We start from the raw sequence: 24,783 nt of genomic DNA, 5'->3' as shown, positions 1-24,783 counted from the left end.
TTAAATTCATAAAAATATAGTATTTTCTTCTATTTTATACATTTATGATGCATTATTTTTTATTTCCCAGGAATTTTACTTACCTTTGTTTTGAATGATTAAAAAGGAAACACAGCACTTTTTTCAACACATCATCAATATAGCCTAGTTAATATTCTTCTCTTTCTGAAGTAGTTGGATTGGGACAGACAGCTTGCCAGGCCTGCTGCCACTTGTCAGCATCGCATCCCTACATTCAACCATACTTGCATCTAACGACCATCTCTTTCATTAAATTTCTTTTGCACCTTTTCATCCTGAATGAGTGCATGATAGTTAATTTTCCTGTGCACTTGCATGTCTCAAGAAGGTTTTAATTCTTTTTGTATTGCATTAATATTTACGTTGTTTATAATTGCAAAATGATTTACACTCAGAACATTGAAGCCTCCTTTGTTTTGTAACATCCTGTCAAAATGACTAGAAGACAGATCATCCTTTAGGGAAAAATTCGTTTTGATTGGCATCAGCCTTTCCAACAGCAATGCTGGAGACAAGAATAAAATGAAGTAATATTTTTCAAGGATTAAAAGGAAACAAATTTTAATCCTTGAATTATTTGCAGCCAAAATCTTTTAAATATGAAAGCACAGAAAAAGACATTATAAAATAAGGCCTCAAAAGTTTTATTTCAAATAAATCCCTTTGAAAATGCCTAGAGGACATACTCCACTAAGAAGAGAAACACACCGTGGTGTTAGAATTGAGGGTTCCAGAACCAATGGTAGTGGTGTTTATCATACCCTAAAAAATACATGAAAACATAACATATTGAAAACAACCCCGAGTAAACTTCAGAAAGCACCCCCTTAGACAAAGGGCTGTTGTAACAGAGAAAGCAAAACCAGAGGTGGCAAGAGGAGGCTAGAGCACTTATTTGGTTTGCTGAGATGATATTAATTTTGACACATGTCGGACACATTTGGGAAATTGAGAAAACATAAATAATGATATAACCACCATTACAATGTTAAAAATTTCCAGATTTCAAACAAATGGAAAAAGATTTGATCTATAGAGTGAGAGGTACAAATAGGAAAAAAGAAACAGTAAAGAAAGTATGAAAAATCATAAATGAGATGACAGAAAGAAGTCATAATGGAACAAAAATTACATAAATCAAAGGTTAAGATTGTTAGGTAAAATTTTTAAGTGTCAAAAAACACACAATATAACCTATCGAAAATAAATTAGTGGAAAAAATGTAGCAGGAAAATATGAAGAAAAAGAGCTAGGTCCAATTTTTGATAAAAATTGGAATTCAAGTTGATAATATCCTAAAGAAGGAAAAGTCTGTAGGCCAATAGAAGAAATAGCAAATGCAGAGTTGTGCTCACAAACATGCGTGCTCATGACACTAGTCATACAAACTCAAATTCCCATTACAGTTGTATACAAACATGATGGCCGACAAGAAGAAAGTTCCTTTAAGCCCACTTGGAGCATTAAGACAAATTTACCATGTGAATCCCTAAGTGAACTCCGAGTTACTTCTGTGAAGGAATGAAGAATGATATCATAAATGAATTTCATATAGCACTCAAAGCTCCTCCTCTATATGGTTCAGGATAGACTTGAGTATCCACGGTTCTGGAGTGCAAGAGAGGAGAAAGGAAAGGTGCATTCAGACAAAAAAAATGTGTACAGAACACACCAGGGATATCAGAAGAGGCTGCTCATGGCAAGGCGTGGTGGCTCATACCTGTAATCCCAGCACTATGGGAGGCCGAGGTGGGTGGATCACCTGAGCTCAGGGGTTCAGGACCAGCCTGGGCAGCAAGGCGAAACCCCATCTCTGCCAAAAATACAACAAAATTAGCTAGGCATAGTGGCACATGGCTGTGGTTCCAGTTACTTGGGAGGCTGAGGTGAGAGGATTGCTTGAGCCTGGGAGGCAGAGGTTGCAGTGAGCCCAGATCGTGCCTCTGCACTCCAGCCTGGGCAACAAAGTGAGACCCCCATCTCAAAACAGAATAAAACAAAACAAAAAAAGAGGCTGATCAAGACCAGACTCAGCTCCTAGGCCTTGAACTCCAGTCCCACCTCACACCCTACGGTTCCTAAAGAATCAGTAACTTAGTTCACCCTACCCCACTCCTGGCTTCTAGATGTAGCACAACTTTCTAAACTTATGCAAACAATGAGGACTATCTATTTTGACAAAATAAGAAGAAATGGAGTCAAGGCAACATATAACAGATATTTTTGCCAGTTTTATTGATTAACAAAGAAAAATTGTATATAGTTAAGGTGTGCAGTGTGATATTTTGATATACATATACATTGTGAAGTGATGATTACCACAATCAAGCTAACATATTCATCACCTCACCTGGTTACCTTTTTATTTGTGTTTGTGTGGTGGAGAACACTTGAGATCTACTCTTTCAGCAAATTTCAAGTATACATTATTATTGACTTTAGTCACTATGCTGTACGTTAGATCTCCAGAACTTATTCATCTTATAACTGAAAGTTTGTACCTTGTGACAAACATTTTTTCTTTTCCCCCAACTCCCAGGCCCTGGTAAGCACTATTTTACTCTGTTACCATGAGTTTGACATTTTTTAAGTATGCATATAAGTGAAATCATGCAGGATATTTGTGTGTGTGTTCCTGGCTTATTTTACTTACCATAATAAACTCCAGGTTTGTCCATCTTGTTACAAATGGCAGTATTTCCTCATTTTTAAAGGCTGAATGATATTCCATTACGTGTGTGTGTGTGTGTGTGTGTGTGTGTGTGTGTAATACATTTAAAACATCCATCTGTCAATGGACACAGGTAGTTTCCATATCTTGGCTGTGTACATAACACTGCAATGAACATGTAAGTATACATATCTCTTTGAGATAGTGATTTTCTTTACTTTGGATATATACCCAGATGGGGATTGCTGGATTATATGGGAGTTCCATTTTTAATTTTTTGAGGAAACTCCATACTGTTGTCACTAATGGCTGTACCAATTTACGTTCCCATCAACTATCAACTAAGCACAAGGGTTTCTTTTTCTCAATATCCTCAGCAACATTTGTTACCTTTTTACTGTTAGAATAGCCATCCTAATAGATGTGAAGTGATATCTCATTGTGCATTTTCCTGATGATTAGTGATGGCAAACATCCTTTTATTAGTATATACCTATTGTCAATCGTATGTCTTTTAGAAATGTATCTCTTCAGGTCTGATATGCTTTGGCTGTGTCCCCACCCAAATCTCATGTTGAATTGTAGCTCCCATAATTCCCATGTGTTATCGGAGGGACCCAGTAGGAGACAGTTGAATCATGGGAGCAGTTTTCCCCATACTGTTTTTGTGGTAGTAAATAAGCCTCACAAGATCCGATTGTTTTATAAGCGATTTCCTTTTTCACTTGGCTTTCATTCTGTCTTGCCTGCTGCTGTGTAATATGTGCCTTTAGCCTCCCACCATAAGTAAGGCCTCCCCAGCCTCATGGAACTGTGAGTCCATTAAACCTCTTTTTCTTTATAAATCACACAGTCTTTGGTATGCCTTTATGAGCAGCATGCAAACAGATGAATACAGTAAATTGGTACTGGTAGAGTGGGGTGCTGCTGTAAAGTTATCCAAAAATGTGGAACCAACTTCGGAACTGGGTAAGAGGCAGAGGTTGGAACAGTTTGGAGGGCTCACAGAAAGACAGAAAAACATGAGAAAATTTGGAACTCCCTAGAGACTTGTTGAGTAGCTTTGACCAAAATGCTAATAATGATATGGACAAGGAAATTCAGGCTGAGGTTGTCTGAGACGGAGATGAGGAACTTGTTGGGAACTGGAGTAAAGGTAAATCTTGCTATGTTTTAGCAAAGAGACTGGCAGCATTTTGCCCCTGCCCTAGAGATTTGTGGAACTTTGAACGTGAGGGAGATGATTTAGGGTAGCTGGCAGAATAAATTTCTAAGCAGCAAAGCATTCAAGAGGTGACTTGGGTGCTGTTAAAAGCATTCAGCTTTAAAAGGAAACAGCATAAAACTTTGGAAAATTTGCAGCCAAACGATGTGATAGACAAGAAAAACCAATTTTCTGAGGAGAAATTCAAGCCAGCTGCAGAAATTTGCATAAGCAACAAGGACCCAAATGTTCATCCCCAAGACAATGGGGAAAATATCTCCAGGACATGTCAGAGACCTTTGTGGCAGTCCCTCCCATCACAGGCCAGGAGGCCTAAAAGGAAAACATGGTTTCCTGGGCTGGATTCAGAGGCCCCCTGCTGTGTGCCACTTTGAGACTTGATGCCCTGCATCCCAGCCACTGTAGCCATGGCTAAAAGGGGCCAAGGTACAGCTTGGACTGTGGCTACAGAGGGCGCAAGCCCCAAACCTTGGCAGTTTCACATGGTGTTGAGTCTGTGGGTGCACAGAAGTCAAGAACTGAGGTTTGGGAACCTCTGCCTAGATTTCAGAGGATGTATGGAAACACCTAGATGTCCAGGCAGCATTTTGCTGCGGGGTGCGGGGGGGCCCTCGTGGAAAACCTCTGCTAGGACAGTGCAGAAGGGAAATGTAGGGTTGAAGCCCCCACAGAGTCCCCACTCGGGTACTGCCTACTGGAGCTGTGAGAAGTAGGCCACCGTCCTCTGGACACCAGAATGGTAGATCCACCAACAGCTTGACCATGCACACGGGAAGGCCACAGACAATGCCAGCTCATGAAAGCAACCAGGAGCGGGGATATGTCCTGCAAAGCCACAGGGGTGGAGCTGCCCAAGGCCGTGGGAGTCCACCTCTTGCATAAGTGTGACCTGGATGCGAGACATGGAGTCAAGGGAGTGCATTTTGGCACTTTAAGATTTGACTGGACTGCTGGATGTTGGATTTGGGGCCTGTAGCCTCTTTGTTTTGGCCAATGTCAACCATTTGGAACAGGTATATTTACCCCCTCCCTGTACCTCCATTGTATCTGGAAAGTAACTGACTTGCTTTTGACTTTATGGGCTCATAGCTGGAAGGGACTTGCCTTGTCTCAGATAAGACTTTGGAGAGTGGACTTTTGAGTTAATGCTGAAATGAGTTAAGATGTTGGGGGACTGTTGGGAAGGCGTAATTTGCTTTCAAATGTGAAGACATGAGATTTGGGAGGAGCCAGGGCAGAATGATATGATTTGGCTGTGTCCCTACCCAAATCTCATCTTGAATTGTAGTTCCCATAATTCCCACATGTTGTGGGAGGGACCTGGCAGAAGACAATGGAATCATGGGGGCAGTTTCTCCCATACTTTTCTCGTGGTAGTAAATAAATCTCACAAGAGCTGATTGCTTTATAAGGGGTTTCCCCTTTTGCTTGGCTTTCATCCTGCCTTGCCGGCTGTCGTGTAAGACCTGCCTTTCACCTTCCAACTGTGATCATGAGGCCTCCCCACCTATGTTGAACTGTGAGTCCATTAAACCTCTTTTTTCTTTATAGATCACCCAGTCTCAGGTATGTCTTTATCAGCAGCATGAAAACAGACTAATACAAGGTCCTTTGGAATCATCTGAGTTCCTAATTTATTTGGATATTAACTTCTTATCAGATATATAGCATGTAAATATTTTCTCCCATTCTTTAGGTTGTCTTTTCATTGTAGTGATTGTCTCCTTTGCTGTGCTGAATCTTTTACTTTGATTTAGTCCCATTTGTCTAGTTTTGCTTTTGTTGTCTATACTTTTGGTGTCAAATCTGAAAATTTATTACCAATACCAGTGTCAAGGAGCTTTTCTCCTATATTTATGTCTAAGAGTTTTACAATATTGCTCCTAGGTTGAGGTCTTTTATCAATTTTGAGTCAATTTTTGTATGTAGGGTGAGATAAGGGTTCAGTTTCATTCTTCTGCATGTGGATATCCAGTTTTCCCAACACCATTTATTAAAGAGACTAAACTTTTATCATTGTGTATTCTTGGCACCAATGCTGAAGATCAATTGATTGTAAAGGCATGGATTTGTTTCTGTGCTCTCTATTCTTTTCCCTTGGCCTACATGTCTGTTTTTATGCCAGTACCATACTATTTTAATTACTATAGCTTTATAATTAATTTGGAATAAGCTAATGTGATGCTTCCACTTTTGTTTTTTCTGCTCAAGGATGTTTTGACTGTTTGGGGTCTGTTGCACACAGATTTTAGAATTGCTTTTTTCCATTTCTTTGAAAAATGCCACTGAAATTTTGATAGGGGTTGCATTATATCTGTAGATCACACTGAGTAATAGAGATTCTTTTATCTTCAAATTCTTCCATCAGTGTTTCATAGTTTTTGGTATATAGAAATTTTACTCTCTGATTTAAATGTATTCCTAAGTTAATTTTTTGATGCTATTGTAAATGAGATTGTGTTCTTTCAGATGGACTCTCGCTCTGTCACCCAGGCTGGAGTGCAGTGGCGTGATCTCAGCTCACTGCAAGCTCTGCCTCCCGGGTTCACACCATTCTCCTGCCTCAGCCTCCCGAGTACAGGCAGCTGCCACCACGCCTGGCTAATTTTTTGTATTTTTAGTAGAGATGGGGTTTCACCGTGTTAGCCAGGATGGTCTCGATCTCCTAACCTCGTGATCCACCTGCCTCAGCCTCCCAAATTGCTGGGATTACAGGCGTGAGCCACCGCACACAGCCCGAGATTGTTTTCTTAAATTCTTTCTGGGATAGTTCACTGTTAGTATATAGAAATGCAACAGGTTTTTTTTTTATGTCAATTATGTGTTCTGTAAATTTGCTGAATTTGTTTCTTAATTTTAACAAGTTTTTTTTTTGGAGCCTTTAGAATTTTCTCTGTATAAGATCATGTCATCTTGAAATAGACACACTTTCACTTCTTTTCCAATTTGGATGCCTTTTATTTCTTTTTCTTACCCAATTGCTCTGGCTAGGACTTACAGACTTTTTCAGAAACCCCCCAGAGTAATCTAGGGGAGTCCACTGTCACTAGATCTACTTTATAAGAAACCCTAAAGGGAGCTCCTCAAACTGAAATGCAATAAGACTAATTAGTATCATGAAACCATATGTAGTTATAAAAAGTCACTGGTAACTATACAGTCAAATTCAAAATACTCCTAATACTGTAATGATGCAGTATAATCCCTTTAGCTTTTAAAAGGTTAAAAGACAAAAAATACTACAAATAAATATAATTACAAAATATACAAAGAAAGAAACTCTGACATCAAAAAACATAAGTGGAGGGGAGTAAAGTGTAGGGTTTTTGTATATGATTGAAGTTAAGTTGTTATCAACTTAAAATAGACCATTATAACTACAATCATGCATTTCTTAATGCAGATATGTTCTGAATAATGCAATTTTGTCATGGTGTGAATATCATAGAGTATACTTACACAAAATTAGATAATACTACCTAACACACACCCAGGCTATATGGTATAACCTATTGTTTCCAGGCTACAAATCTGTACAGCACTGTACTATACTGAATGCTATAGGCAACTGTAATACAATCATAAGCATTTGTGTATCTAATGTATCTAAACATATGAAAGGTACAATAAAAATGTTATAACCTTATGGGACCACCGTTGTATATGTGGCCCATCATTGACCAAAACATCCTTGTGTGGCACACGATAGCATACAATGTTTTATGTAAGCCTCATGATAATCACAAAGACAAACATGTAACAGATACACAAATGAGAATTTTACCACATGTTTAAAAAAGAATTAATACAAAGGCACAGCAAAGAATCAAAGTATACCACTACAGAAAATAATCAAAGTAATCAAATCATGCACAGCAAGAGAGAAATAAAAGAACAAAAAAACTACAAAATGCCTATCAATAGTTACTTTAAATATCTGTGGACCAAATTAGTGAAACAAAAGACACAGAGTGGCTGAATGGATAGTAAAACAAGAACCAAATATATGCCACCTATAAGAGACTCACTTCACCTTTAGAGACACACATAGACTGAAAGAGAGGGAACAAAAAAAGACAAAGAGTAGCTATTCTTACAACAAACAAAATAGACTTTAAGTCAAAAACTGTAACAAGAGACAAAGAAAGTCATTATAGAATGATACAAGGGTCAATTCATCAAGAGGATATAACTACTGCAAATATATATTCTCCCAACATTGGAGCGCCTAATTATATAAAGCAAATATTAACAAATCTGAAGAGAGAAGTAGACAACAATAATACAATAACAGTAGGGGACTTCCATATCCCACTTTCAACAATGGATTGATCATTCAGACAGATAATCAATAAAGAAACAGCTGACGTGAACTACACTATAGATCAAATGGACCAGACATATACATGACATTCCTTTCCAAAACAGCAAAATACACATTCTTCTCGAGCATACACAGTACATTCTCCAACATAGGTCATATATTAGGCCAGAAAACAAGTCTTAGCAAATTTAAGAAGATTGAGATCTCACCAAGTATTCTTTTTGACTACAGTGGCATGAAACTGAAAATTAAAAACAGGAGAAAACTTACAAAAGTGACAAATATGTGGAAATCAACCAACACACTCCTCAATAACCAGTAGATCAAAGAAAACATCAAAAAAGAAAGAAAATATCTTGAGACAAACTAAAATGAAAGCACGACATACTAAAACTTATGAGATGAAGCAAAAGCCATTCTAAGAGAGGGAAGTTTATACAGATAAATGCTAAATAAAGAAAAAAGATCTCAAATAAACCTCAAAAAATAGAAAAAAATATCAAGCCCAAAATTAGAAGAAGGAAATAACAAAGATCATAGCAGAAATAAATGAAATAGACTAGAAAAACAATAGAAAAGATCAATGAAACGAAGAGCTGATTTTTTGAAAAGATAATAAAAATTGACCAACCTATCACTAGGCTAAGAAAAAAGAAATCTCAAGTAAATAAAATTAGAACAAAAAAGGAGATATTAAAATTGGTACCATAGGAATACAAAGGATAATAATAGTCTAAACAACTATGTGTCAACAAATTGTTTAACTTAGAATAGAGAAATTTCTAGAAACATACATCCACTAAGACTGAAACATGAAGAAATAGAAAATAAAAACAGATAAATAATGAGGAAAAATATTGAGTCAGTAGTCAAAAAGCTCCTGAAAAAGGAAAATCCAAGACCAGATAGCTTAGTGGAGAATTCTACCAAATGTTTGAAGAAGAATTAATACCATTTCTTCACAAACTCTTCCAAAAGTTGAAGAGGAGGGAACACTTCCAAACATTTTTTATGAGGCCAGCATTACCCTGATAACAAAGACAGAAAAGGACACTACAAGGATGACAGATATTTTTAAGGTACAAATGATGTATTGTTGGAATTGAAAATACAGGCTTTGTTAGTACAAAGATTTGTGTGTGGATAGATGGATGTGTATTGGTGTGTGCATGCATACATATACAAGCTTACCTTGTTTTATTGCACTTCACTTTATTATGCTTCTCGGATACTGCAGTTTTTACAGGTTGAAGGTTTGTGGCAACCGTGCACCAAGCAAGTCTACCAGTGCCACTTTTTGGTAGCATGTGCTTATTTTGCACCTCTGTGTTACATCTTTGTAATTCTTGTAGTATTTCAAATGTTTTGTTATTATTATATCTGTTATGGTGATCTGTTATCAGTGATCGTTGATATTACTATTGTCATTGTTTTGGGGCATCACAAGCCATGGTCCAAAAGACAATGAGCCTAATTGATACATATGTGTATTCGAATGGTTCCATCCATCTGCCCTTCCTCCATCTCCCCCTCTCCTCAGGTCTGTTTTCTGAGACACAGCAATATTGAAATTAGGCCAATTAATAACTCTATAAAGGCCTCTGTGTTCAAGTGAAAGCAAGAGTCACACATCTCTTATTATAAATCTAAAGTGAGAAATGATTAAGCTGAGTGAGGAAGGTATGTTAAAAGCCGAGACAGGCCAAAAGGCCCAGGCTGGTCTCGAACTCCTGACCTCAAGCAATCCACCTGCCGCGGCCTCCCAGGTAGCTGAGATTAAAGGCATGAGCCACCATGTCCAGCTTCTATGCATTATTTTAAATGGAGTATTGAAGACTCTATTACTGTAGAACTATTTCTAACTTCAATTCTGTCAATATTTGGGTCACAGGCCTTAATGTTATTACACGCTAGTCTGATGCTCACGGCCAGGACATTTTGTTTTCCTGTTGGACATAAACAATCTCACAGAATATCAACTTCAGAAGGTTAATCTGAGACCGTGATAAGTGCAAACAAAAACAAGGGCACTTTATAATGTTGTCTAAGTGCAGATAAAAAACAAGGTCTTGATGCCACCCACAAAATACTTAATAATCATATTGCTCCTGCTTTCTGACAGCATCCAATCTAAAGTCTTCACTTTCTGAGATCCTGTCCGAAATCAACCAATTAAAGCCCAAATCGTATAATAGTTTCTCTCTAACTCCTCCCACTGAGATGACCCATAGTACCCCATTCCTTGCTGCAATGTAATTATATTTAATTACAAGTGTGCTCCTGGTGGTCTTTAACTGAAGGGCACTGACTGGGTCACTGGTGAAGTTCCCCGCAGGAACTGAGTCAGACCCCATCTCAGGGCCCCGCACAAGATAGGTGCCTGCACTAAGGCGTGGACCCTCGCGACAGCCCTGGCCCGTCTTGACGGGCGAGGGTTACTGTACTTGTCCCAACCGTACAGATGAGAAAGCTGAGACTCAGGGCGAGCAACCCGGGTCCCAGCGGAGCGCCGGGCACGCGCCGACACTTCCGCACCAGTCGCGGTGGCCACCACTGTGCGCGGAGATGGCTGCGACGCGTGCGCAGGTAAAGTCCATCCGTGCCTTGCCTCCCACCGGCGCCTTCCACGGCCTCTGGTTTTGTCCCCGCCAGCGGCTCCGATTCTATCGCGTCCTCTTCCAGTCTAGTGCTTTTTTCCAGATCTCGATCCCAAACTCCCTCCTGCCAGAATCTGGACCCGAATCCACCCATTGCCCAGTTTCCGCTGCCGCTGGAGAGAATCTCTGAGGTCCCCAGGACAGCCTGCCTGCACGGAAGAGATGCCTCCTCAGTATGGCCGCCCCCGGAGAGGAGCGATTAAGTGCAGACCTCCATGTTGCTCTTGAGCCTGAGCGGCTTCAGGGAGCCATGTTTGTTACTGGCGGGCGCCGGCCTCACTGAGCATGTGCAGCCCTGGCCGGGCGGCCTCAAAGTTCTGACATCACAGGGCGGTTCCTGAAGTGGACGTAGTTGTAAGAGCTAGTTATTTTAGACAATGCCTCTGGGATCAGGGACTCTAATCTGGAAATAGGTAGTAGGAGAGGTCGGTGATGCAGTCTCTGGGTCAGAGACCTGAGCTATACGGGGTTAGAGAGGGGCCCTGGGCAGGCGAGTCTCTGGGGAGTGTGGTGAGAATCCTTGTGTAAGATGCTGGGAGGAGGTGGGGTCAGGGCTGGGGTCCGTGGGCCGACGGGTTGGGGGATGGCCAGCGTCAGGGATCAGTAGTAGAGATTCTATGTGCCCTGATCGCCAGTAGAGGTTTTAAATACAGAGTATTCATGAGTTTAGCAATGTTATTCGCCTCTCATAATTTAAATAATTTGAAGTTTTCCCCAATAACTAGTGTCTTAGAAGTCATGAAAATTTCAGAAAATGACAGGTCTTCTGAGTTCGTGATGGGAGTTGGGCAGCAGTCGCATACGAGCACCTGGAGAGTCCTTGCCAGTTCTTTGGGGATGGGGAGCTCTTAAGACTGCCCTGAGACCGCCCTTTGACCTCATTGTGGTCCTTTCTAGATTAAATGCTGTTTTCCATGACCGTCTCTGTTCTTCCCATACGCGAATGGCAGGCATCCAGATCTCCAAGAATAGAGGATTAGGAGAGACTCCACCACCTATGTCCTCACAGTTAATTATCGATTTGTGTCACTTGCCCATTTTCTCACTTCCTGTTTGTGTGTCAAGGAGTATTAATAAATCTTTGCCTATTTAAAGATATTAGCCTTGGATTTTCAAATATTGCATATTTTGACATGTAAAAATTTGTTAGTTTTATTTTTTCAACCGATCTGACCTGTATAGTTGGGCTTGAGGAAGCTTCCTCATTGTACATGTTACTATGGATTTTCTAATATTAACACAGGGTTGTATTTTTTCCATATAACTTTCTATTGAATTTCTTTTTCCATATGATAGGTGGTGAAGGTTTAGCCCAGTAAAGCAGAGAGGTTAAGAGGTTAGATTGGGGGCTCTGGAGCCAGACCTATGTAGATCCGAGTCCTGGCTCTGGCACTTGAAAGCCGTGTGACCTTGGTTAAGATACTTAGCCCCTCTCTGCCAAATGGAGAAATAAGGGCACCTACCCCGTAGGGTAGTTGTGTGATTACACAAGTTAATACACTTCAATCACTAGCAAGAAAGTGAATGTCAAGCTGTATTTGTTCAGGCAGCCATATGGTAGCCCCACCTCCTTAGTAAACTGAGGTATTGAAGTATCTTCTTTTTCTTTCAGAAAATATTTGTCAAGCACCTTCTGTGTTCTAAGAACTGTTCTAGAGCTTTGCATGCTATGGAGGTCTAGAAATTCACATTATGGTGGCAGGTGACAGACAATACAAAGAGATAAAGCAATTTCATATAGTGATAACCTAGGGAGGAGTGCTAAAAGGAGCCAAGGTGTAGTGGTGACTGGAAGGTGACCAGGGAAACCACTGTAGGGTTTCTAAGTGATGAGACCTGTGACAAATCCCTGTGGTCAGCAGCAGGCATTGGATATGTAACTTTATTCTGTCCCATTGATCTTGTAGTCAACCCTGGTCTGTTCTGTATTGTTTTAATTACATAATCTTTGTAATAATCTTTAATACCTGGTGGAGTGCTCTGTTTACTTATTTCTGCGTAATTAACCACCCCTAAGCTTAACTTACTCATGGTTCTGCAGGGTGACTGCTCTCCATGGTTCTAGGTGGTTCTGCATGGGGCCTCTCACATGTGCTACAGTCAAACATTAGCCGGGGCCACAGTCATCTGAAACTCACTTACACGGCTGACAATTGATGTTGGCTGTTGCCTGGAGAAGACATATGTGGCCTGGTGGAATGGAATGGTGACTAGATTCAAGAAAGAGCTTCCCAGGAGCAAGGCTACCAAGAGACCGAAGTAGAGGCTTCAGTTTCTTTAAAAAAAAAAAAAAAAATCGGGCCAGGCGCGATGGCTCACGCATGTAATCCCAGCACTTTGGGAGGCCAAGGCAGGCAGATCACAAGGTCATGAGATCGAGACCATCCTGGCCAACATAGTGAAACCCGTCTCCAATAAAAAAAAAAAATACAAAAATTAGCTGGGCATGGTGGTGTGTGACGGTAGTCCCAACTACTTGGGAGGCTGAGACAGGAGAATCTCTAAAACCTGGGAGGCGGAGGTTGCAGTGAGCTGAGATTACACCACTGCACTCAAGACTGGCAATAGAGGGAGACTCCATCTCAAAAAACAAAACAAAACAAAAAAAAAAAAACAAGAAATCCAATAGTAGAATTTCCAGAATGGAATTTATGTCATATTCTATGGATCGAGCAAGTTGCAAGGCAGCCAGATTCAAGGGGAAGGGAGCTATTCCTCACCTCTTGAGAAGCAATGTGTGTTGAGGAAGGGAAAGAATTGATGGTAGCTGTCTTTGACTTCTACCATACAGAGCAAGGTCTCCACACTCCTTTCTCCTGTAATAATTTTCCATTTGAAAATTTTCCTTGCAATTCTCACACCTTTATTATTTCATATAAATTTTACAATCAATTTTTTTCTTGTCTAGATAACCATGCCATTTAGATTAAAATTGCATTACATTGCAACTTTTGAGAAACTATGGGAGGAGAATTGGCAACCTTATAATATTGAATTTGCTCATTAAGGAACATAGTTTCTCTGTTTATTTAGGTGTTATATTTTTCATAACATACATGTTGGTATTTCTACCCAGGCTTTTCTCTTTGTTTTGTCCTGTAACCCATGAATGAGACTGCACTGTCTGTGTGATTGGGCAGTTGCCCAAAGTTTAAGGTGTTAACATGCATTAATTCACTTAATCACTCCTCATTTCCTCCTTCCCTCAACCCCTGACAACCATGAATCTGCTTTCTGTCTCTAGATTTGCCTATTCTGGACATTTTATATAAATGTGTCATCCAATATCTGGTCTTTTCTGACTGGCTTCTTTCACTTAGCAGGATTCTATGGTTTATTGATGTTCATTCATTGTGTAGCCTGTATCAGTACTTCATTCCTGTTTATGGCTGAGTAATGTTCCACTGTATGTACATATGTATGTATACCACACTTTGTATATCCATTTATTTACTGGAGGATATCTGGGTTATTTACAGTATATTTCAGGAGTCCCCCAGATCATCCTCCCCCTTGATATACTGCTCTTTGTATCTTATATGACCTGTGCAGAACTATTTGTCTGGAAATTAGGTGATGGTTAACTCAATATAGTTCTTCTAAAGACTCATTTTCCGTTGGTATTACATCCTGAGGAGACCTTAACTCAATCTCCCAATACATTTGATCATCAATATCAGTATTACCACATGACTTATTTACATGAGGTAATCAAATCTAACCAGCCATGCCAGTGTTACCCATATTGCATGTTGTGGTAGTAGATGCAGCCCCCCGAAATAAAAGTCAAAAGATGCTGGCACATTCCTGAGGTTCTTCTCAGCCACTAACAATTGGTGTAGTTCATCATCACCTGGAATGACCAAAATGTCTCCCATGGAAATGCAGCTCAGCTCTGTAGGCTTCCATTTAACTTTGTCAGGTTCCGAGGCAGGGCTGGCTTGAGTGGTCTTGTTTCCACTTTGGCTATGATGAATAATGCTGCTGTGAACATTCAGGTATACGTTTTTGTGTGGTTTCATTTCTTTTAAGTATATACCTTGGAGTGTAATTACTGGATCATATGATAACTCTGCTTTAATTTTTGAGAAACTACCAAAATGTTTTCCAAAACAGACAAGATTTTACATTCCCTCAGCATTGAATGAAGGTTCTTATCCAGTTTCCTGTTTTTGCTGAGACTTCTTATTGTTTGTCTTTTGAATTTAGTTATCTCATTGGGGTGAAGTGGTGTATCATTGTGTTTTGATTTGCATTTCCCTAATAATGAATGTTATTGAGCACCTTCTCACATGCTTATTGGCCATTTTTCATCTTTTTGAAGAAATGTCTATTCATCTTTTGCCCATTTTTAAATTGAGTTGTCTTTTTATTGAGTTGTAAGAGTGGTTATATCGTCTGGAACATGTGTTCCTTATCAGATATAGGACTTATAAGTTTTTGTCCCATTCTGTGGTTGTCCTTATTTTCTTATGTAACCTTTGTATTAGTCTGTTTTCATGCTGCTGATAAAGACATACCTGAGACTGGACAATTTACAAAAGAAGGAGGTTTATTGGACTCACAGTTCCATGTGGCTGGGGAGACCACACAATCATGGCGAAAGATGAAAGGCAAGGAGGAGCAAGTCACGTCTTACATGGATGGCAGCAGGCAAACAGAGAGCTTGTGCAGGGAAACTCTCATTTTTAAAACCATCAGATCTCATGAGACTCATTCACTATCATGAGAACAGCACAAGAAAGACCTGCCCCCATAATTCAGTCACCTTCCACTGGGTTCCTCCCACAACACATGAGAATTCTGGGAGTTACAACTCAAGATGAGATTTAGGTGGGGACACAGCCAAACCATGTCGACTTTGAAACACAGAACTTTTTAATGAAATCGAACTGATCTATTTTTTGTTTTGTTGCTTGAGCTTTTGGTGACTGCTATGGTTTGAAATACGTTCCCACAAAATTCATGTTTGGAATGCTTATATTCCTGTTGGTGGGAATATAAAACCATACATCTGGTATGGAAAACAGTATGGTGATTCCTCAAGAAATTAGAAACAGAATGACCCTATGATCCAGCATTTCCACTTCTGGGTGGAATACCAAAATAATTGAAAGCAGGGTCTCAAAGAGATATCTGTACACCCGTGTTCATAGCAGCATTAGACACAATAGCCAAAAGTGGAAATAATCCAAGCATTCATTGAGGGATGAATGGAAAAACAAAATCTGACATATACATACATACAGTGGAATATTATTCAGCTTGCAAAAGGAAGAAAATTCTGACATATGCTATAACATGGATGCACCTTGAGTACATTATGCTAGGTGAAATAAGCCAGTCACAAAAACAAATACTGCATGATTCCATTTAAATGAGGGGCCTAGAATATCAACTTCATAGACAGAAGTTAGAATGGTGGTTGCCAGGGGCTGGGAGGAGGGGGTAGGGGTTGGGTTTTAATAAATATCATTTCAGTTTTACAAGATGAAGAGAGTTTTGCAGATGGGTTGTGGGGATACTTGTACAACATTATCAATGTATTTAATACCACTGAATTGTACACTTAAAATGGTTAAGATGGTAAATTTTATGTGTGTTTTAACACAATAAAAACTGAAAAAAGGGATATATGTTACCCTAAATAAAAAATTCGTATGCTGAACTCAGAACCCCCAGTACCTAAGAACATGACCTTATTTGGAAATGGGATTGTTGTTAATGTAATTAGTTAAGATGAGGTCATGCTGTGATAGGGTGGGCCCCCTAATCCAATATGATTTGTGTCTTTATAAAAAAGGGAAATTTGTGCACAGAGATAACACAGGGGATATGCCATATGAAGATGAAGGCAGAATTCCACAAGCCCAGGAATGCCAAAGATTGCCAGCAAACCACCAGAAGCTAGGAGAGAAGTGTGGATTAGATTCTTTCTCACAGCCCTCAGAAGGAACCAGCCCTGCCAAGAACTTGATCTCAGACTTCTAGTCTCCAGAACTGTGAGACAGTGCATTTTGTTTTGTAAGTCAGCCACATGGTTTGTGGCACTTTGTTATGGCAGCCCTAAGAGACGAAGACAATATGCAACATGGTATGTCCATTATAGGACACTGTGGGCCATAAATGTGTTCTTTGGCCTGAAGAAATAAAACTTGGTGGTCCAAGTTGATGTCTTATCATCTGTTCCAGTTCTTTTATGGTATTTTTGGCATTTGAATCTAATGACTATGCAAAGCCCAGTCCAGAGAATGTGTCAGGACCCATTATAGCCTCCCAGGGATACTGGCTTCAGTCTGGTATAATCTACTTGTTAGCTATGAGTGGTGCCTTCCCACTGGGAATCTGCCCCATAGCCACCTGCGGTCTCTGTCTTCCTGCTGTCAGATAGGACAGTTCTTGTTGGCATTTGGTGCCTCTGAGGGTGGAGGAGGGATGTGTTGCTGAGCAGCCCATCCCTGCACGGCTGCAGCTCCCCTGTGTCCACTCCTTCATTAAGCCCAGGTGGCCACCTCAAGGTCACCAGGATATCCACCTACCAGATCTGATCACTGATCCTGGGAGGGGTTCTTCAGGTGGGCATTGACATGACCTACTTTAATGTGCCCTTTAAATTCCTGCAGTGCTGTGCTCCATGTGGGCATCCTTTCACAGCCCAGTTTGCCATTGCCCCTCTTCCTGGTCACATGGCCAGGCCATTGGCCACTGCCCATGAGTCAGTAAAGTAAAAACCAAAATGTAGAAGATCCTATCATTGTTCAATTCTTCCATCCCAGGAAGGAGTGCAACGTGTAATTCATCTCACTGGGTTGATTTGTTCTTGCCTTTTTCAATAAGAATTTTCCCATTACTGCTCATGGTGTGCATCCAGGCCACACCGATGCAAGGGGTGGGGTCCCAAGGCCTTGGGCAGCTCTGCCCCATGGCTCTGCAGGGTACTGCCCCAGTGACTGCTTCCGTGGGCTGGCATTGAGTGCCTGTGGCTTTTTCAGGCACACAGTGAAAGCTTTCAGTGGATCTACCATTCTCTGGCCTGCAGGACAGTGGCCCTCTTCTCACAGCTCCACTAGGCAGTGCCCCAGTGGGGACATTGAGTGGGGCCTCCAAACCCACATTTCCCCTCCAGACTGCTTTAGTAAAGGCTCTCCATGAGGGCTCTGACCCTACAGCAGACTTCCTCCTGGACATCCAGGCATTATCATACAACCTTTACAATCTAGGTGGAAACTCCCAAGCCTCAACTCTTGCCTTCCTTGCACCTGTAAGGTTAAAACCACATGGAAGCCACAAAGGCTTCTTATGGCTGCACCCTCTGATGCAGTGGCCTGAGATGTATCTGGGGCCCTTTTAGCCAAAGCTGGAGCTGGAGCAGCTGGGATTCAGGGTGACATGTCCCGAGGCTGTACACAACAGTGGGGTCCTGGGCCTAGGCCATGAAACCATTTTTCCCTCCTAATCTTTCAGGCCTGTGATGGGAAGGGCTACTGTGAAGATCCCTGAAATGCCCTGGAGCCATTTTCCCCATTGTCTTGGCTATTCACATTCTGCTCCTCTTTACTTATGCAAGTTCCTGCAGCTGAGTTGAATGTCTTACCAGAAATTTGGTTTTTCTTTTCTACCACATGGTCAGGCTGCAAATTTTCCAATCTTTTATGCTCTGCTTCCCTTTTAAATATAAGTTCCAATTTCAGACCATCTCTTTGTGAATGCATATGAGCACATGCTGTTAGAAGCAGCCAAGTTACCTCTTGAATGCTTTGCTGTTTAGAAATTTCTTCTGCCAGATGCCCTAAATCATCTCAAGTTCAAAGTTCCACAGTTTCCTAGAGTAGGAGCACAATGCCACCAGTCTCCTTGCTAAAACATAGCAAGAGTGACTGCAAACTCCAGTTCCCAGTAAGTTCCTCACCTCCATCTGGGACCACCTCAGCCTGGATTTCACTGTCCATATCACTATATGAGCATTTCAGTCACAACCATTCAGCAAGTCTCTAGGAAGTTCCAAACTTTTCTTCCTGTCTTCTGTTTTTTTGTTTTGTTTTCATTTTTGTTTTTTTCAGATGGAGTCTCACTCTGTTATCCAGGCTGGAATGCAGTGGCACAATCTTGGCTCACTGCAACCTCTGCCTCCTGGGTTCAAATGATCCTCCTAGCTCAGCTTCCTGAGTAGCTGGGATTACAGGCATGTGCCATGATGCCCGCCTAATTTTTTTTTGTATTTTTAGTAGAGACAGAGTTTCACCATGTTGGCCTGGCTGGCTTTGAACCCCTGACCTCAAATGATCCACCTGCCTCACCCTCCCAAAGTGCTGGGATTGCAGGCATGAGCTACCATGCCCAGCCATCATCTTCGTGTCTTCTTATAAGCCTTCCAAACTGTTCCAACCTCTGCCTATTACCTAAGTCCAAACTCGCTTCCACAGTTTCAGGTATCTTTGTAGCAATGCCCTACTTCTCTGGTACCAATTTTCTGTATTAGTTTGTTCTCACATTGCTATAAAGAACTACTTGAGACTGGGTAATTTATAAAGAAAAAAAGGTTTAATTGGCTCATGGTTCCACAAGCTGTACAGGAAGCATGGCTGAGGAGGCCTCGGGAAACTTACAATCATGGTGGAAGGTGAAAGGGAAGGAAGCATATCTTCATATGGACAGCAGGAGCGAAGGGGAAGTTACTATACAGTATTAAACAACCAGATCTCATGAGAGCCCTATCACAAGAACAGCAAGGGGGATGTCCACCCCTATGATTCAATAACTTCCCACCAGGGTCCTCCTCCAACACTGGAAATTACAATTCGACATGACATTTGGCTGGGGACTCAGAGCCAAACCATATCACCAACCCTATAAAGAAAGCGAGGCACTGATGTCACACTGCTGGTGGATCTGAGACTTGATCTCAGGCCAGCCTGATTCCTAAGTGGCGTTCTTACCCTATCGCCTCAGGATCAGCGAGAGCTCTATGGAGCCTGTACATTGCTAAAGAACAAGTTGAAAGAATTTTATTTCCAACAGTAGGGCTGATAAGGACCAGCTGAAAACAACTAAAGCTTTTGGAATACATATCAAGAACCTCTTAAAAATGTGTCAATGAGCTACAAAATAAGAGTTCCAAAAAGCTAAAAAAGTTTTAAAATGGAAGTGAAACCCAAAGAAGTAACTAAGGCACTGATGCCACTTTTCACCCTTAAGATATTTGCCTGTCAAACTAAACTTTGCTGTTTTTCACAGCCTGAGGTGGAAAAGGGGCAGCAGAACAGCAGACAAAGCTGAGGGCCTGCCCAAGTGGGAGGGGCTAAGAGGAGACATCATAAAGTGAGATCCAAAAGGACAGACTTAGTGTAAGGGTGAACTATGAATAAACCTGTCCGCCTCCCCCTATATGCTGCCCTTGACCCCTGCTTCCCTAGGAACAGTGAGGAACATTGGGTATCCTGAGAGAAAACATCTCCCCTGAGAGTTTTATGTGTATGTATATATATATAGCCCTTTAACTGGTTTGTTCACACAACCTGGGTGGTCTAAAATGTCTCAAGCTTCAAATTTACAGCAATATCAGCTTTTTGGTGCCTTCTAGGTGACTGACAGATGCAAAATGGATTGTCTGTGGAGGAACTCTGAGATACTTTCAAGGAATATAAGTTCACAATAAAAAATCACAAATGTAAAATCGGCAAGAGCCAGCAGAAACAATGGACAGAAGGAGCAGGCCTGCAAAAACTTAAGACAGTCAAGTTACCAAAGACAGTACAAAGTGTGTTTTATACTTAAAGAAACAAAGGAGTTGAAATAACTTGAGCATGAAAATAACCAAATAGATTGGGGAAAGTACCAAGTGGAAACGAAATGAAAAGTATCATAATTGAAATTGAAAGTTCAATGGATTGGTTTAACTAACGGTCATCAAAAAGAGAATAATAGATGAAGAAATAAAGAAGTTTTCAGACTCGAAAAAGCTGAACGACTTTACTACCTGCAGAACTGCACTATAAGAAAAGTTAAGGGATGTCCTTCAGGCATAAGGAAAACGATACTAATGGCAGCGGTGTGCCATCTGGAGCAGCCACTGTTATCACGCCAGCTGCATTGTGGAGGCACAAGTGGTGGTGGCAGGAGTGGCTGTGGGAGCAGCAGTGGTAGTGGTGGGTCCCCTGTGCCCTACATCCCTGAGGCAGCTGACTGCACCACCCCAACCCTTGCACAACTGGGCAGGACCCACTGCAGGCCCGGAACCTCCGCCGTGCCTTCAACCTCGCTGTCTGCTGCGTCTCAGGAGTCTGTGAGCTGATAGTGCAGCCAGGACTCTTGGGGTGGCTCCAGGAGCATTGGGTTTGTTTGCGCGGGGTTGGCTGAGGCCACCAGCCACCCGCACCTTGCCTGCTGCCACTAAGGGGAAAATGCAGACCAGTGGTATGGCCAGGGCTGCGTGCTTTATGGAGCCAGAAAGTTGGTAGAGTGGGAGCTTCCCAGGTGCAACTGCAGCCACCCAAGCTGTGGCTGCTACCAGGGCACTCCTGTGCTCTTGGGAGCCAAGAGTAGGCAGGAGCCCTGCCCTCCCAAGTGCAGCTGCAGCCACCCAAGCTGCAGCTGTGGACCCAGGAATCTCTGTACTCTTGGGGGCCCAGGAATGCACCCCTGTCCCTGCAGGCTAGGAAGTGCCTGCTCCCACTGTCTGTGTTCTCCTCACTGTTAGCATCTGCTCCCGTCACAGTTCACAACCTGGGGCACTGTCTCTCTCTCAGCACTTTCGCATCCCAGCTGCATGTGTGCATGCTTGGAGTAGTGCTGACATGCCAGCCCCTTGGCCCCCTTTGGACTGTGGAGGCTGACAAGCATGGGAAGGAGGCTGAAGTGGGGCTGAGGACAGCTTGGCACTGGCCTGCAGGTACTCCTTGGCATGAATAACGTGGGTGGCATGAACAATGCCAGGAGGCAAACAGGCTCTTGGGTGGAAGGGAGCAGGTTCCCAATGAAGCCCCACCTGCAAGCTGGGGTGGGGATGAAGCCTGGGGGGTGGGCCGCCAGTCTTCAGGGAGGAGCTACCCTCTCTGCTGAGAGCTGAAGAGACAACGGGATGACCTGCCTGCAGAGAGGAGCTGCCCTCTCTGCTGAGAGCTCAGTACTCAACAGGACACCCTGGCTATGGAGAGGAGTTACCCACTGCGGGTCTCCTCTGAGCTGTCTTATCTCTCAGTAAAGCTCCTCTTCATCTTGTTCACCTTCCACTTGTCTGCGTATATCATTCTTCCTGGTCGCAGGACAAGACCTGGAGACCTGCTGAATGGCGGAGCTAAAATAGCTATAACACAAACAGTGCTGAAACATGACCCTTGTTTGTCACATTGCAAGCAATGAGAAGAGAAAAGAGAAGAGCTGTGGCTCTTCATGGAGTCCAGACCTAGGAACTCCGAGCCAGGGCTGTGACACCCTCTTTAGGGCTCTGTGGGTTCCTGGCATCTCCAAGGTTCTGGGCACCACCACATTCCCTGGTGTCAGCCGTGGAAGCTGCTTATGGTATGCCTGGTGCATGGAGCTGGCACCCGTGCCAGTGCCTGAAGCTGCCTGCCCATCGCCTATCCCCCCTCAGCCGGCATGCCTGGCTGTGTGCAGTGGCCGGACCCCATGCTTGCTCACACACCCCTTGCTGCTCTGTGCCTGGCTCACCCTTGGCAGACATGCGATCCAGGCTCATAGTGGGAACTGAGCACAGCCTGCCAGGCCGAGTGGGTGGAACAAGACCAGAGATCCAGAGCAAAACTCGGGCAAAGGCGCCACTGGCCATAGAGGCTTTTGGCTGATGAAGTGATACCCCAAGCATCCCGTAACAATACCAGATGGAAATCTGGATCCACACAAAGAAATGGTCTACACCAGAAATAGTAACATCGTGTATCTATACCAGAAATAGTAACAACATGGATATATACTTTATATTATTTAAACTTCTCTAAAAGATAATTGTTTAAAAAATAAAGTAATATGCAGTTTATAATATATGTAAAAGTAAAATGGATGACAATAAGAGCTTAAAGACTAAAAGGGGGGAAGTTTACTATTCTCAGATTCTTAAACTGTACATGATGTGATCTACTGTCACCTGAAGGTCAGCCGTGATCCGTTAAAGATGTACACTGTAAACCCTGGAGCCACCACTAAGATAACAAACCAAAAGATTATAGCTATTAAACTAACAAAGGAGATCAAATGGAATCATAAAAATATATTGGGTAAATCCAAAAGAAGACAGAAAAAGACGTAAAAGAGAATAAAGGACAGATGGGATGAGTAGAAAACAATAGCAAGATAAGAGACTCAACCATATTAGGAATTACATTACATTTAAATTGATTTAGAAGACAGGTTGTCAGATTGGATTTTTTTAAAAGCTGGTTTTATTTTGCTTACAAGAAATGTACTTTATTTATTTACTTATTTTTGGAGATGGAGTTTTGTTCTTGTTGCCCAGGCTGGAGTGCAATGGAGTGGAACAGCGTGATCTCACTGCAACCTCTGCCTCCCGGGTTCAAGCGATTCTCCTGCCTCAGCCTCCCAAATAGCTAGGAATACAGGCCCCTGCCACCACACCCAGCTAATTTTTGCATTTTTAGTAGAGACAGAGTTTCACCATCTTGGCCAGGCTGGTCTCAAACTCCTGAAATCAGGTGATCCACCTGCCTTGGCCTCCCAAAGTGCTGGGATTACAGGTGTGAGCCACCACACCTGGCCAAGAAATGTAGTTTAAATATAAAGATGCAAATAGGTTAGATGTAAAAGGATAGAAAAAGATATACCATGCCAAGACTAGTCAAAAGAAAGCTGAGGTGGCTATACGAATGCCAAAATAGACTTCAGAGCAAAGACTATTACCAGGGATTAAAGAGATTATTTCTTACTGATAATGTGGTTAGTTAATGAAGAAGACATAACAAACCTATGTGTTTTTGTACCCAACAACAAAGCTTCAAAGTGTATGAAGAAAAGTAATAAAACAATACGTAGAGATAGAGATAACCATCAGAGATTTTAATCCCACTCTCAACACTTCATAGAATAAATAGGCAATAAATCAGCAAGAATGTATTAGACTTGAACACCACCATCAACTAACTTGACCTGATTTATATTTATAGAATACTCCACCCTATAAAAGCAAAATACACATTTTGTCAACTGTGCACGGAATATTTATGGAGATAGACCACATTATAGCCCATTAAAAACCTCAATAAATTAAAAAGTATTCAACTACAAAGTATGTTATCAGGCCACAATGGAATAAAGTTAAAAACCAGTAACAGAAAGATCCTTTAAAAATCCCCAAATATTTGGAAATTAACTCACTTCTAAATAACTCATAGGTCAAAGAAGAAATCTAAAGGAATATTAGAAAGTTATTTGAAGTTACTGGAAATAGAAAAACAACATAGAATTTGTCGGTTGTCACTGAAGAAGTACCTGAAGGGAAATTTATGATATTACTATATTAGAAAAGAAGAAGGGTCTCAGATCAGCAATCTCAGTTTCTAATTTAAGAATATCGCCCAGGCGCAGTGGCTCACGCCTGTAATCCTAACACTTGGGGAAGATCGAGGTGGACAGGCACCTGAGGTTGGGAGTTCGAGACCAGCCTACGGAACATGGTGAAACTCCGTCTCTACTAAAAATACAAAAATTAGCTGGGTATGGTGGCTGGCACCTGTAATCCCAGCTACTTGGGAGGCTGAGGCAGGAGAGTCACTTGAACCCAGGAGGTGGCGGTTGCAGTGAGCCGAGATTGTGCCACTGCACTCCAGCCTGGGTAACAGAGCAAGACTCTGTCTCAAAATATATATGAGGAAGAGCAAATTAAATCTAAAGTAACCAGCAGAAAAGGAATAATAAA

At 41.8% G+C, this 24,783-nt stretch overlaps 1 protein-coding gene and 1 long non-coding RNA gene across 3 annotated transcripts in view; one reads left to right on the top strand and one right to left on the bottom strand.

The window, feature by feature from the left end:
* The window catches only part of LOC134807658 (uncharacterized), a 219,883-nt gene extending 208,704 nt beyond the window's left edge, over positions 1-11,179 (bottom strand). The window contains exon 1 of the long non-coding RNA XR_010148672.1: positions 10,622-11,179. This is a non-coding gene — a long non-coding RNA (uncharacterized LOC134807658). The remainder of the gene's footprint in view (positions 1-10,621) is intronic.
* Positions 10,399-13,454, top strand: LOC134807657 (putative UPF0633 protein). Of its 2 annotated transcripts, XM_063787747.1 has the most exons (3): positions 10,399-10,827; positions 10,942-11,071; positions 11,796-13,454. In XM_063787747.1, the coding sequence occupies exons 1-3, from the start codon at positions 10,703-10,705 to the stop codon at positions 11,814-11,816; spliced, it is 276 nt and encodes a 91-aa protein (XP_063643817.1). In that variant the 5' UTR covers positions 10,399-10,702; the 3' UTR covers positions 11,817-13,454. The 2 variants fall into 2 exon arrangements, with proteins under 2 accessions (XP_063643817.1, XP_063643816.1); XM_063787746.1 differs by having other exon boundaries at positions 10,942-13,454.
* The last annotated feature ends 11,329 nt before the right edge of the window (positions 13,455-24,783 follow it).

Source organism: Pan troglodytes, chromosome 11 (genome assembly GCF_028858775.2).
Source record: "Pan troglodytes isolate AG18354 chromosome 11, NHGRI_mPanTro3-v2.0_pri, whole genome shotgun sequence".
Classification (NCBI taxonomy): Eukaryota; Metazoa; Chordata; class Mammalia; order Primates; family Hominidae; genus Pan; species Pan troglodytes.
This window is presented reverse-complemented; position numbering and strand designations above follow the sequence as displayed.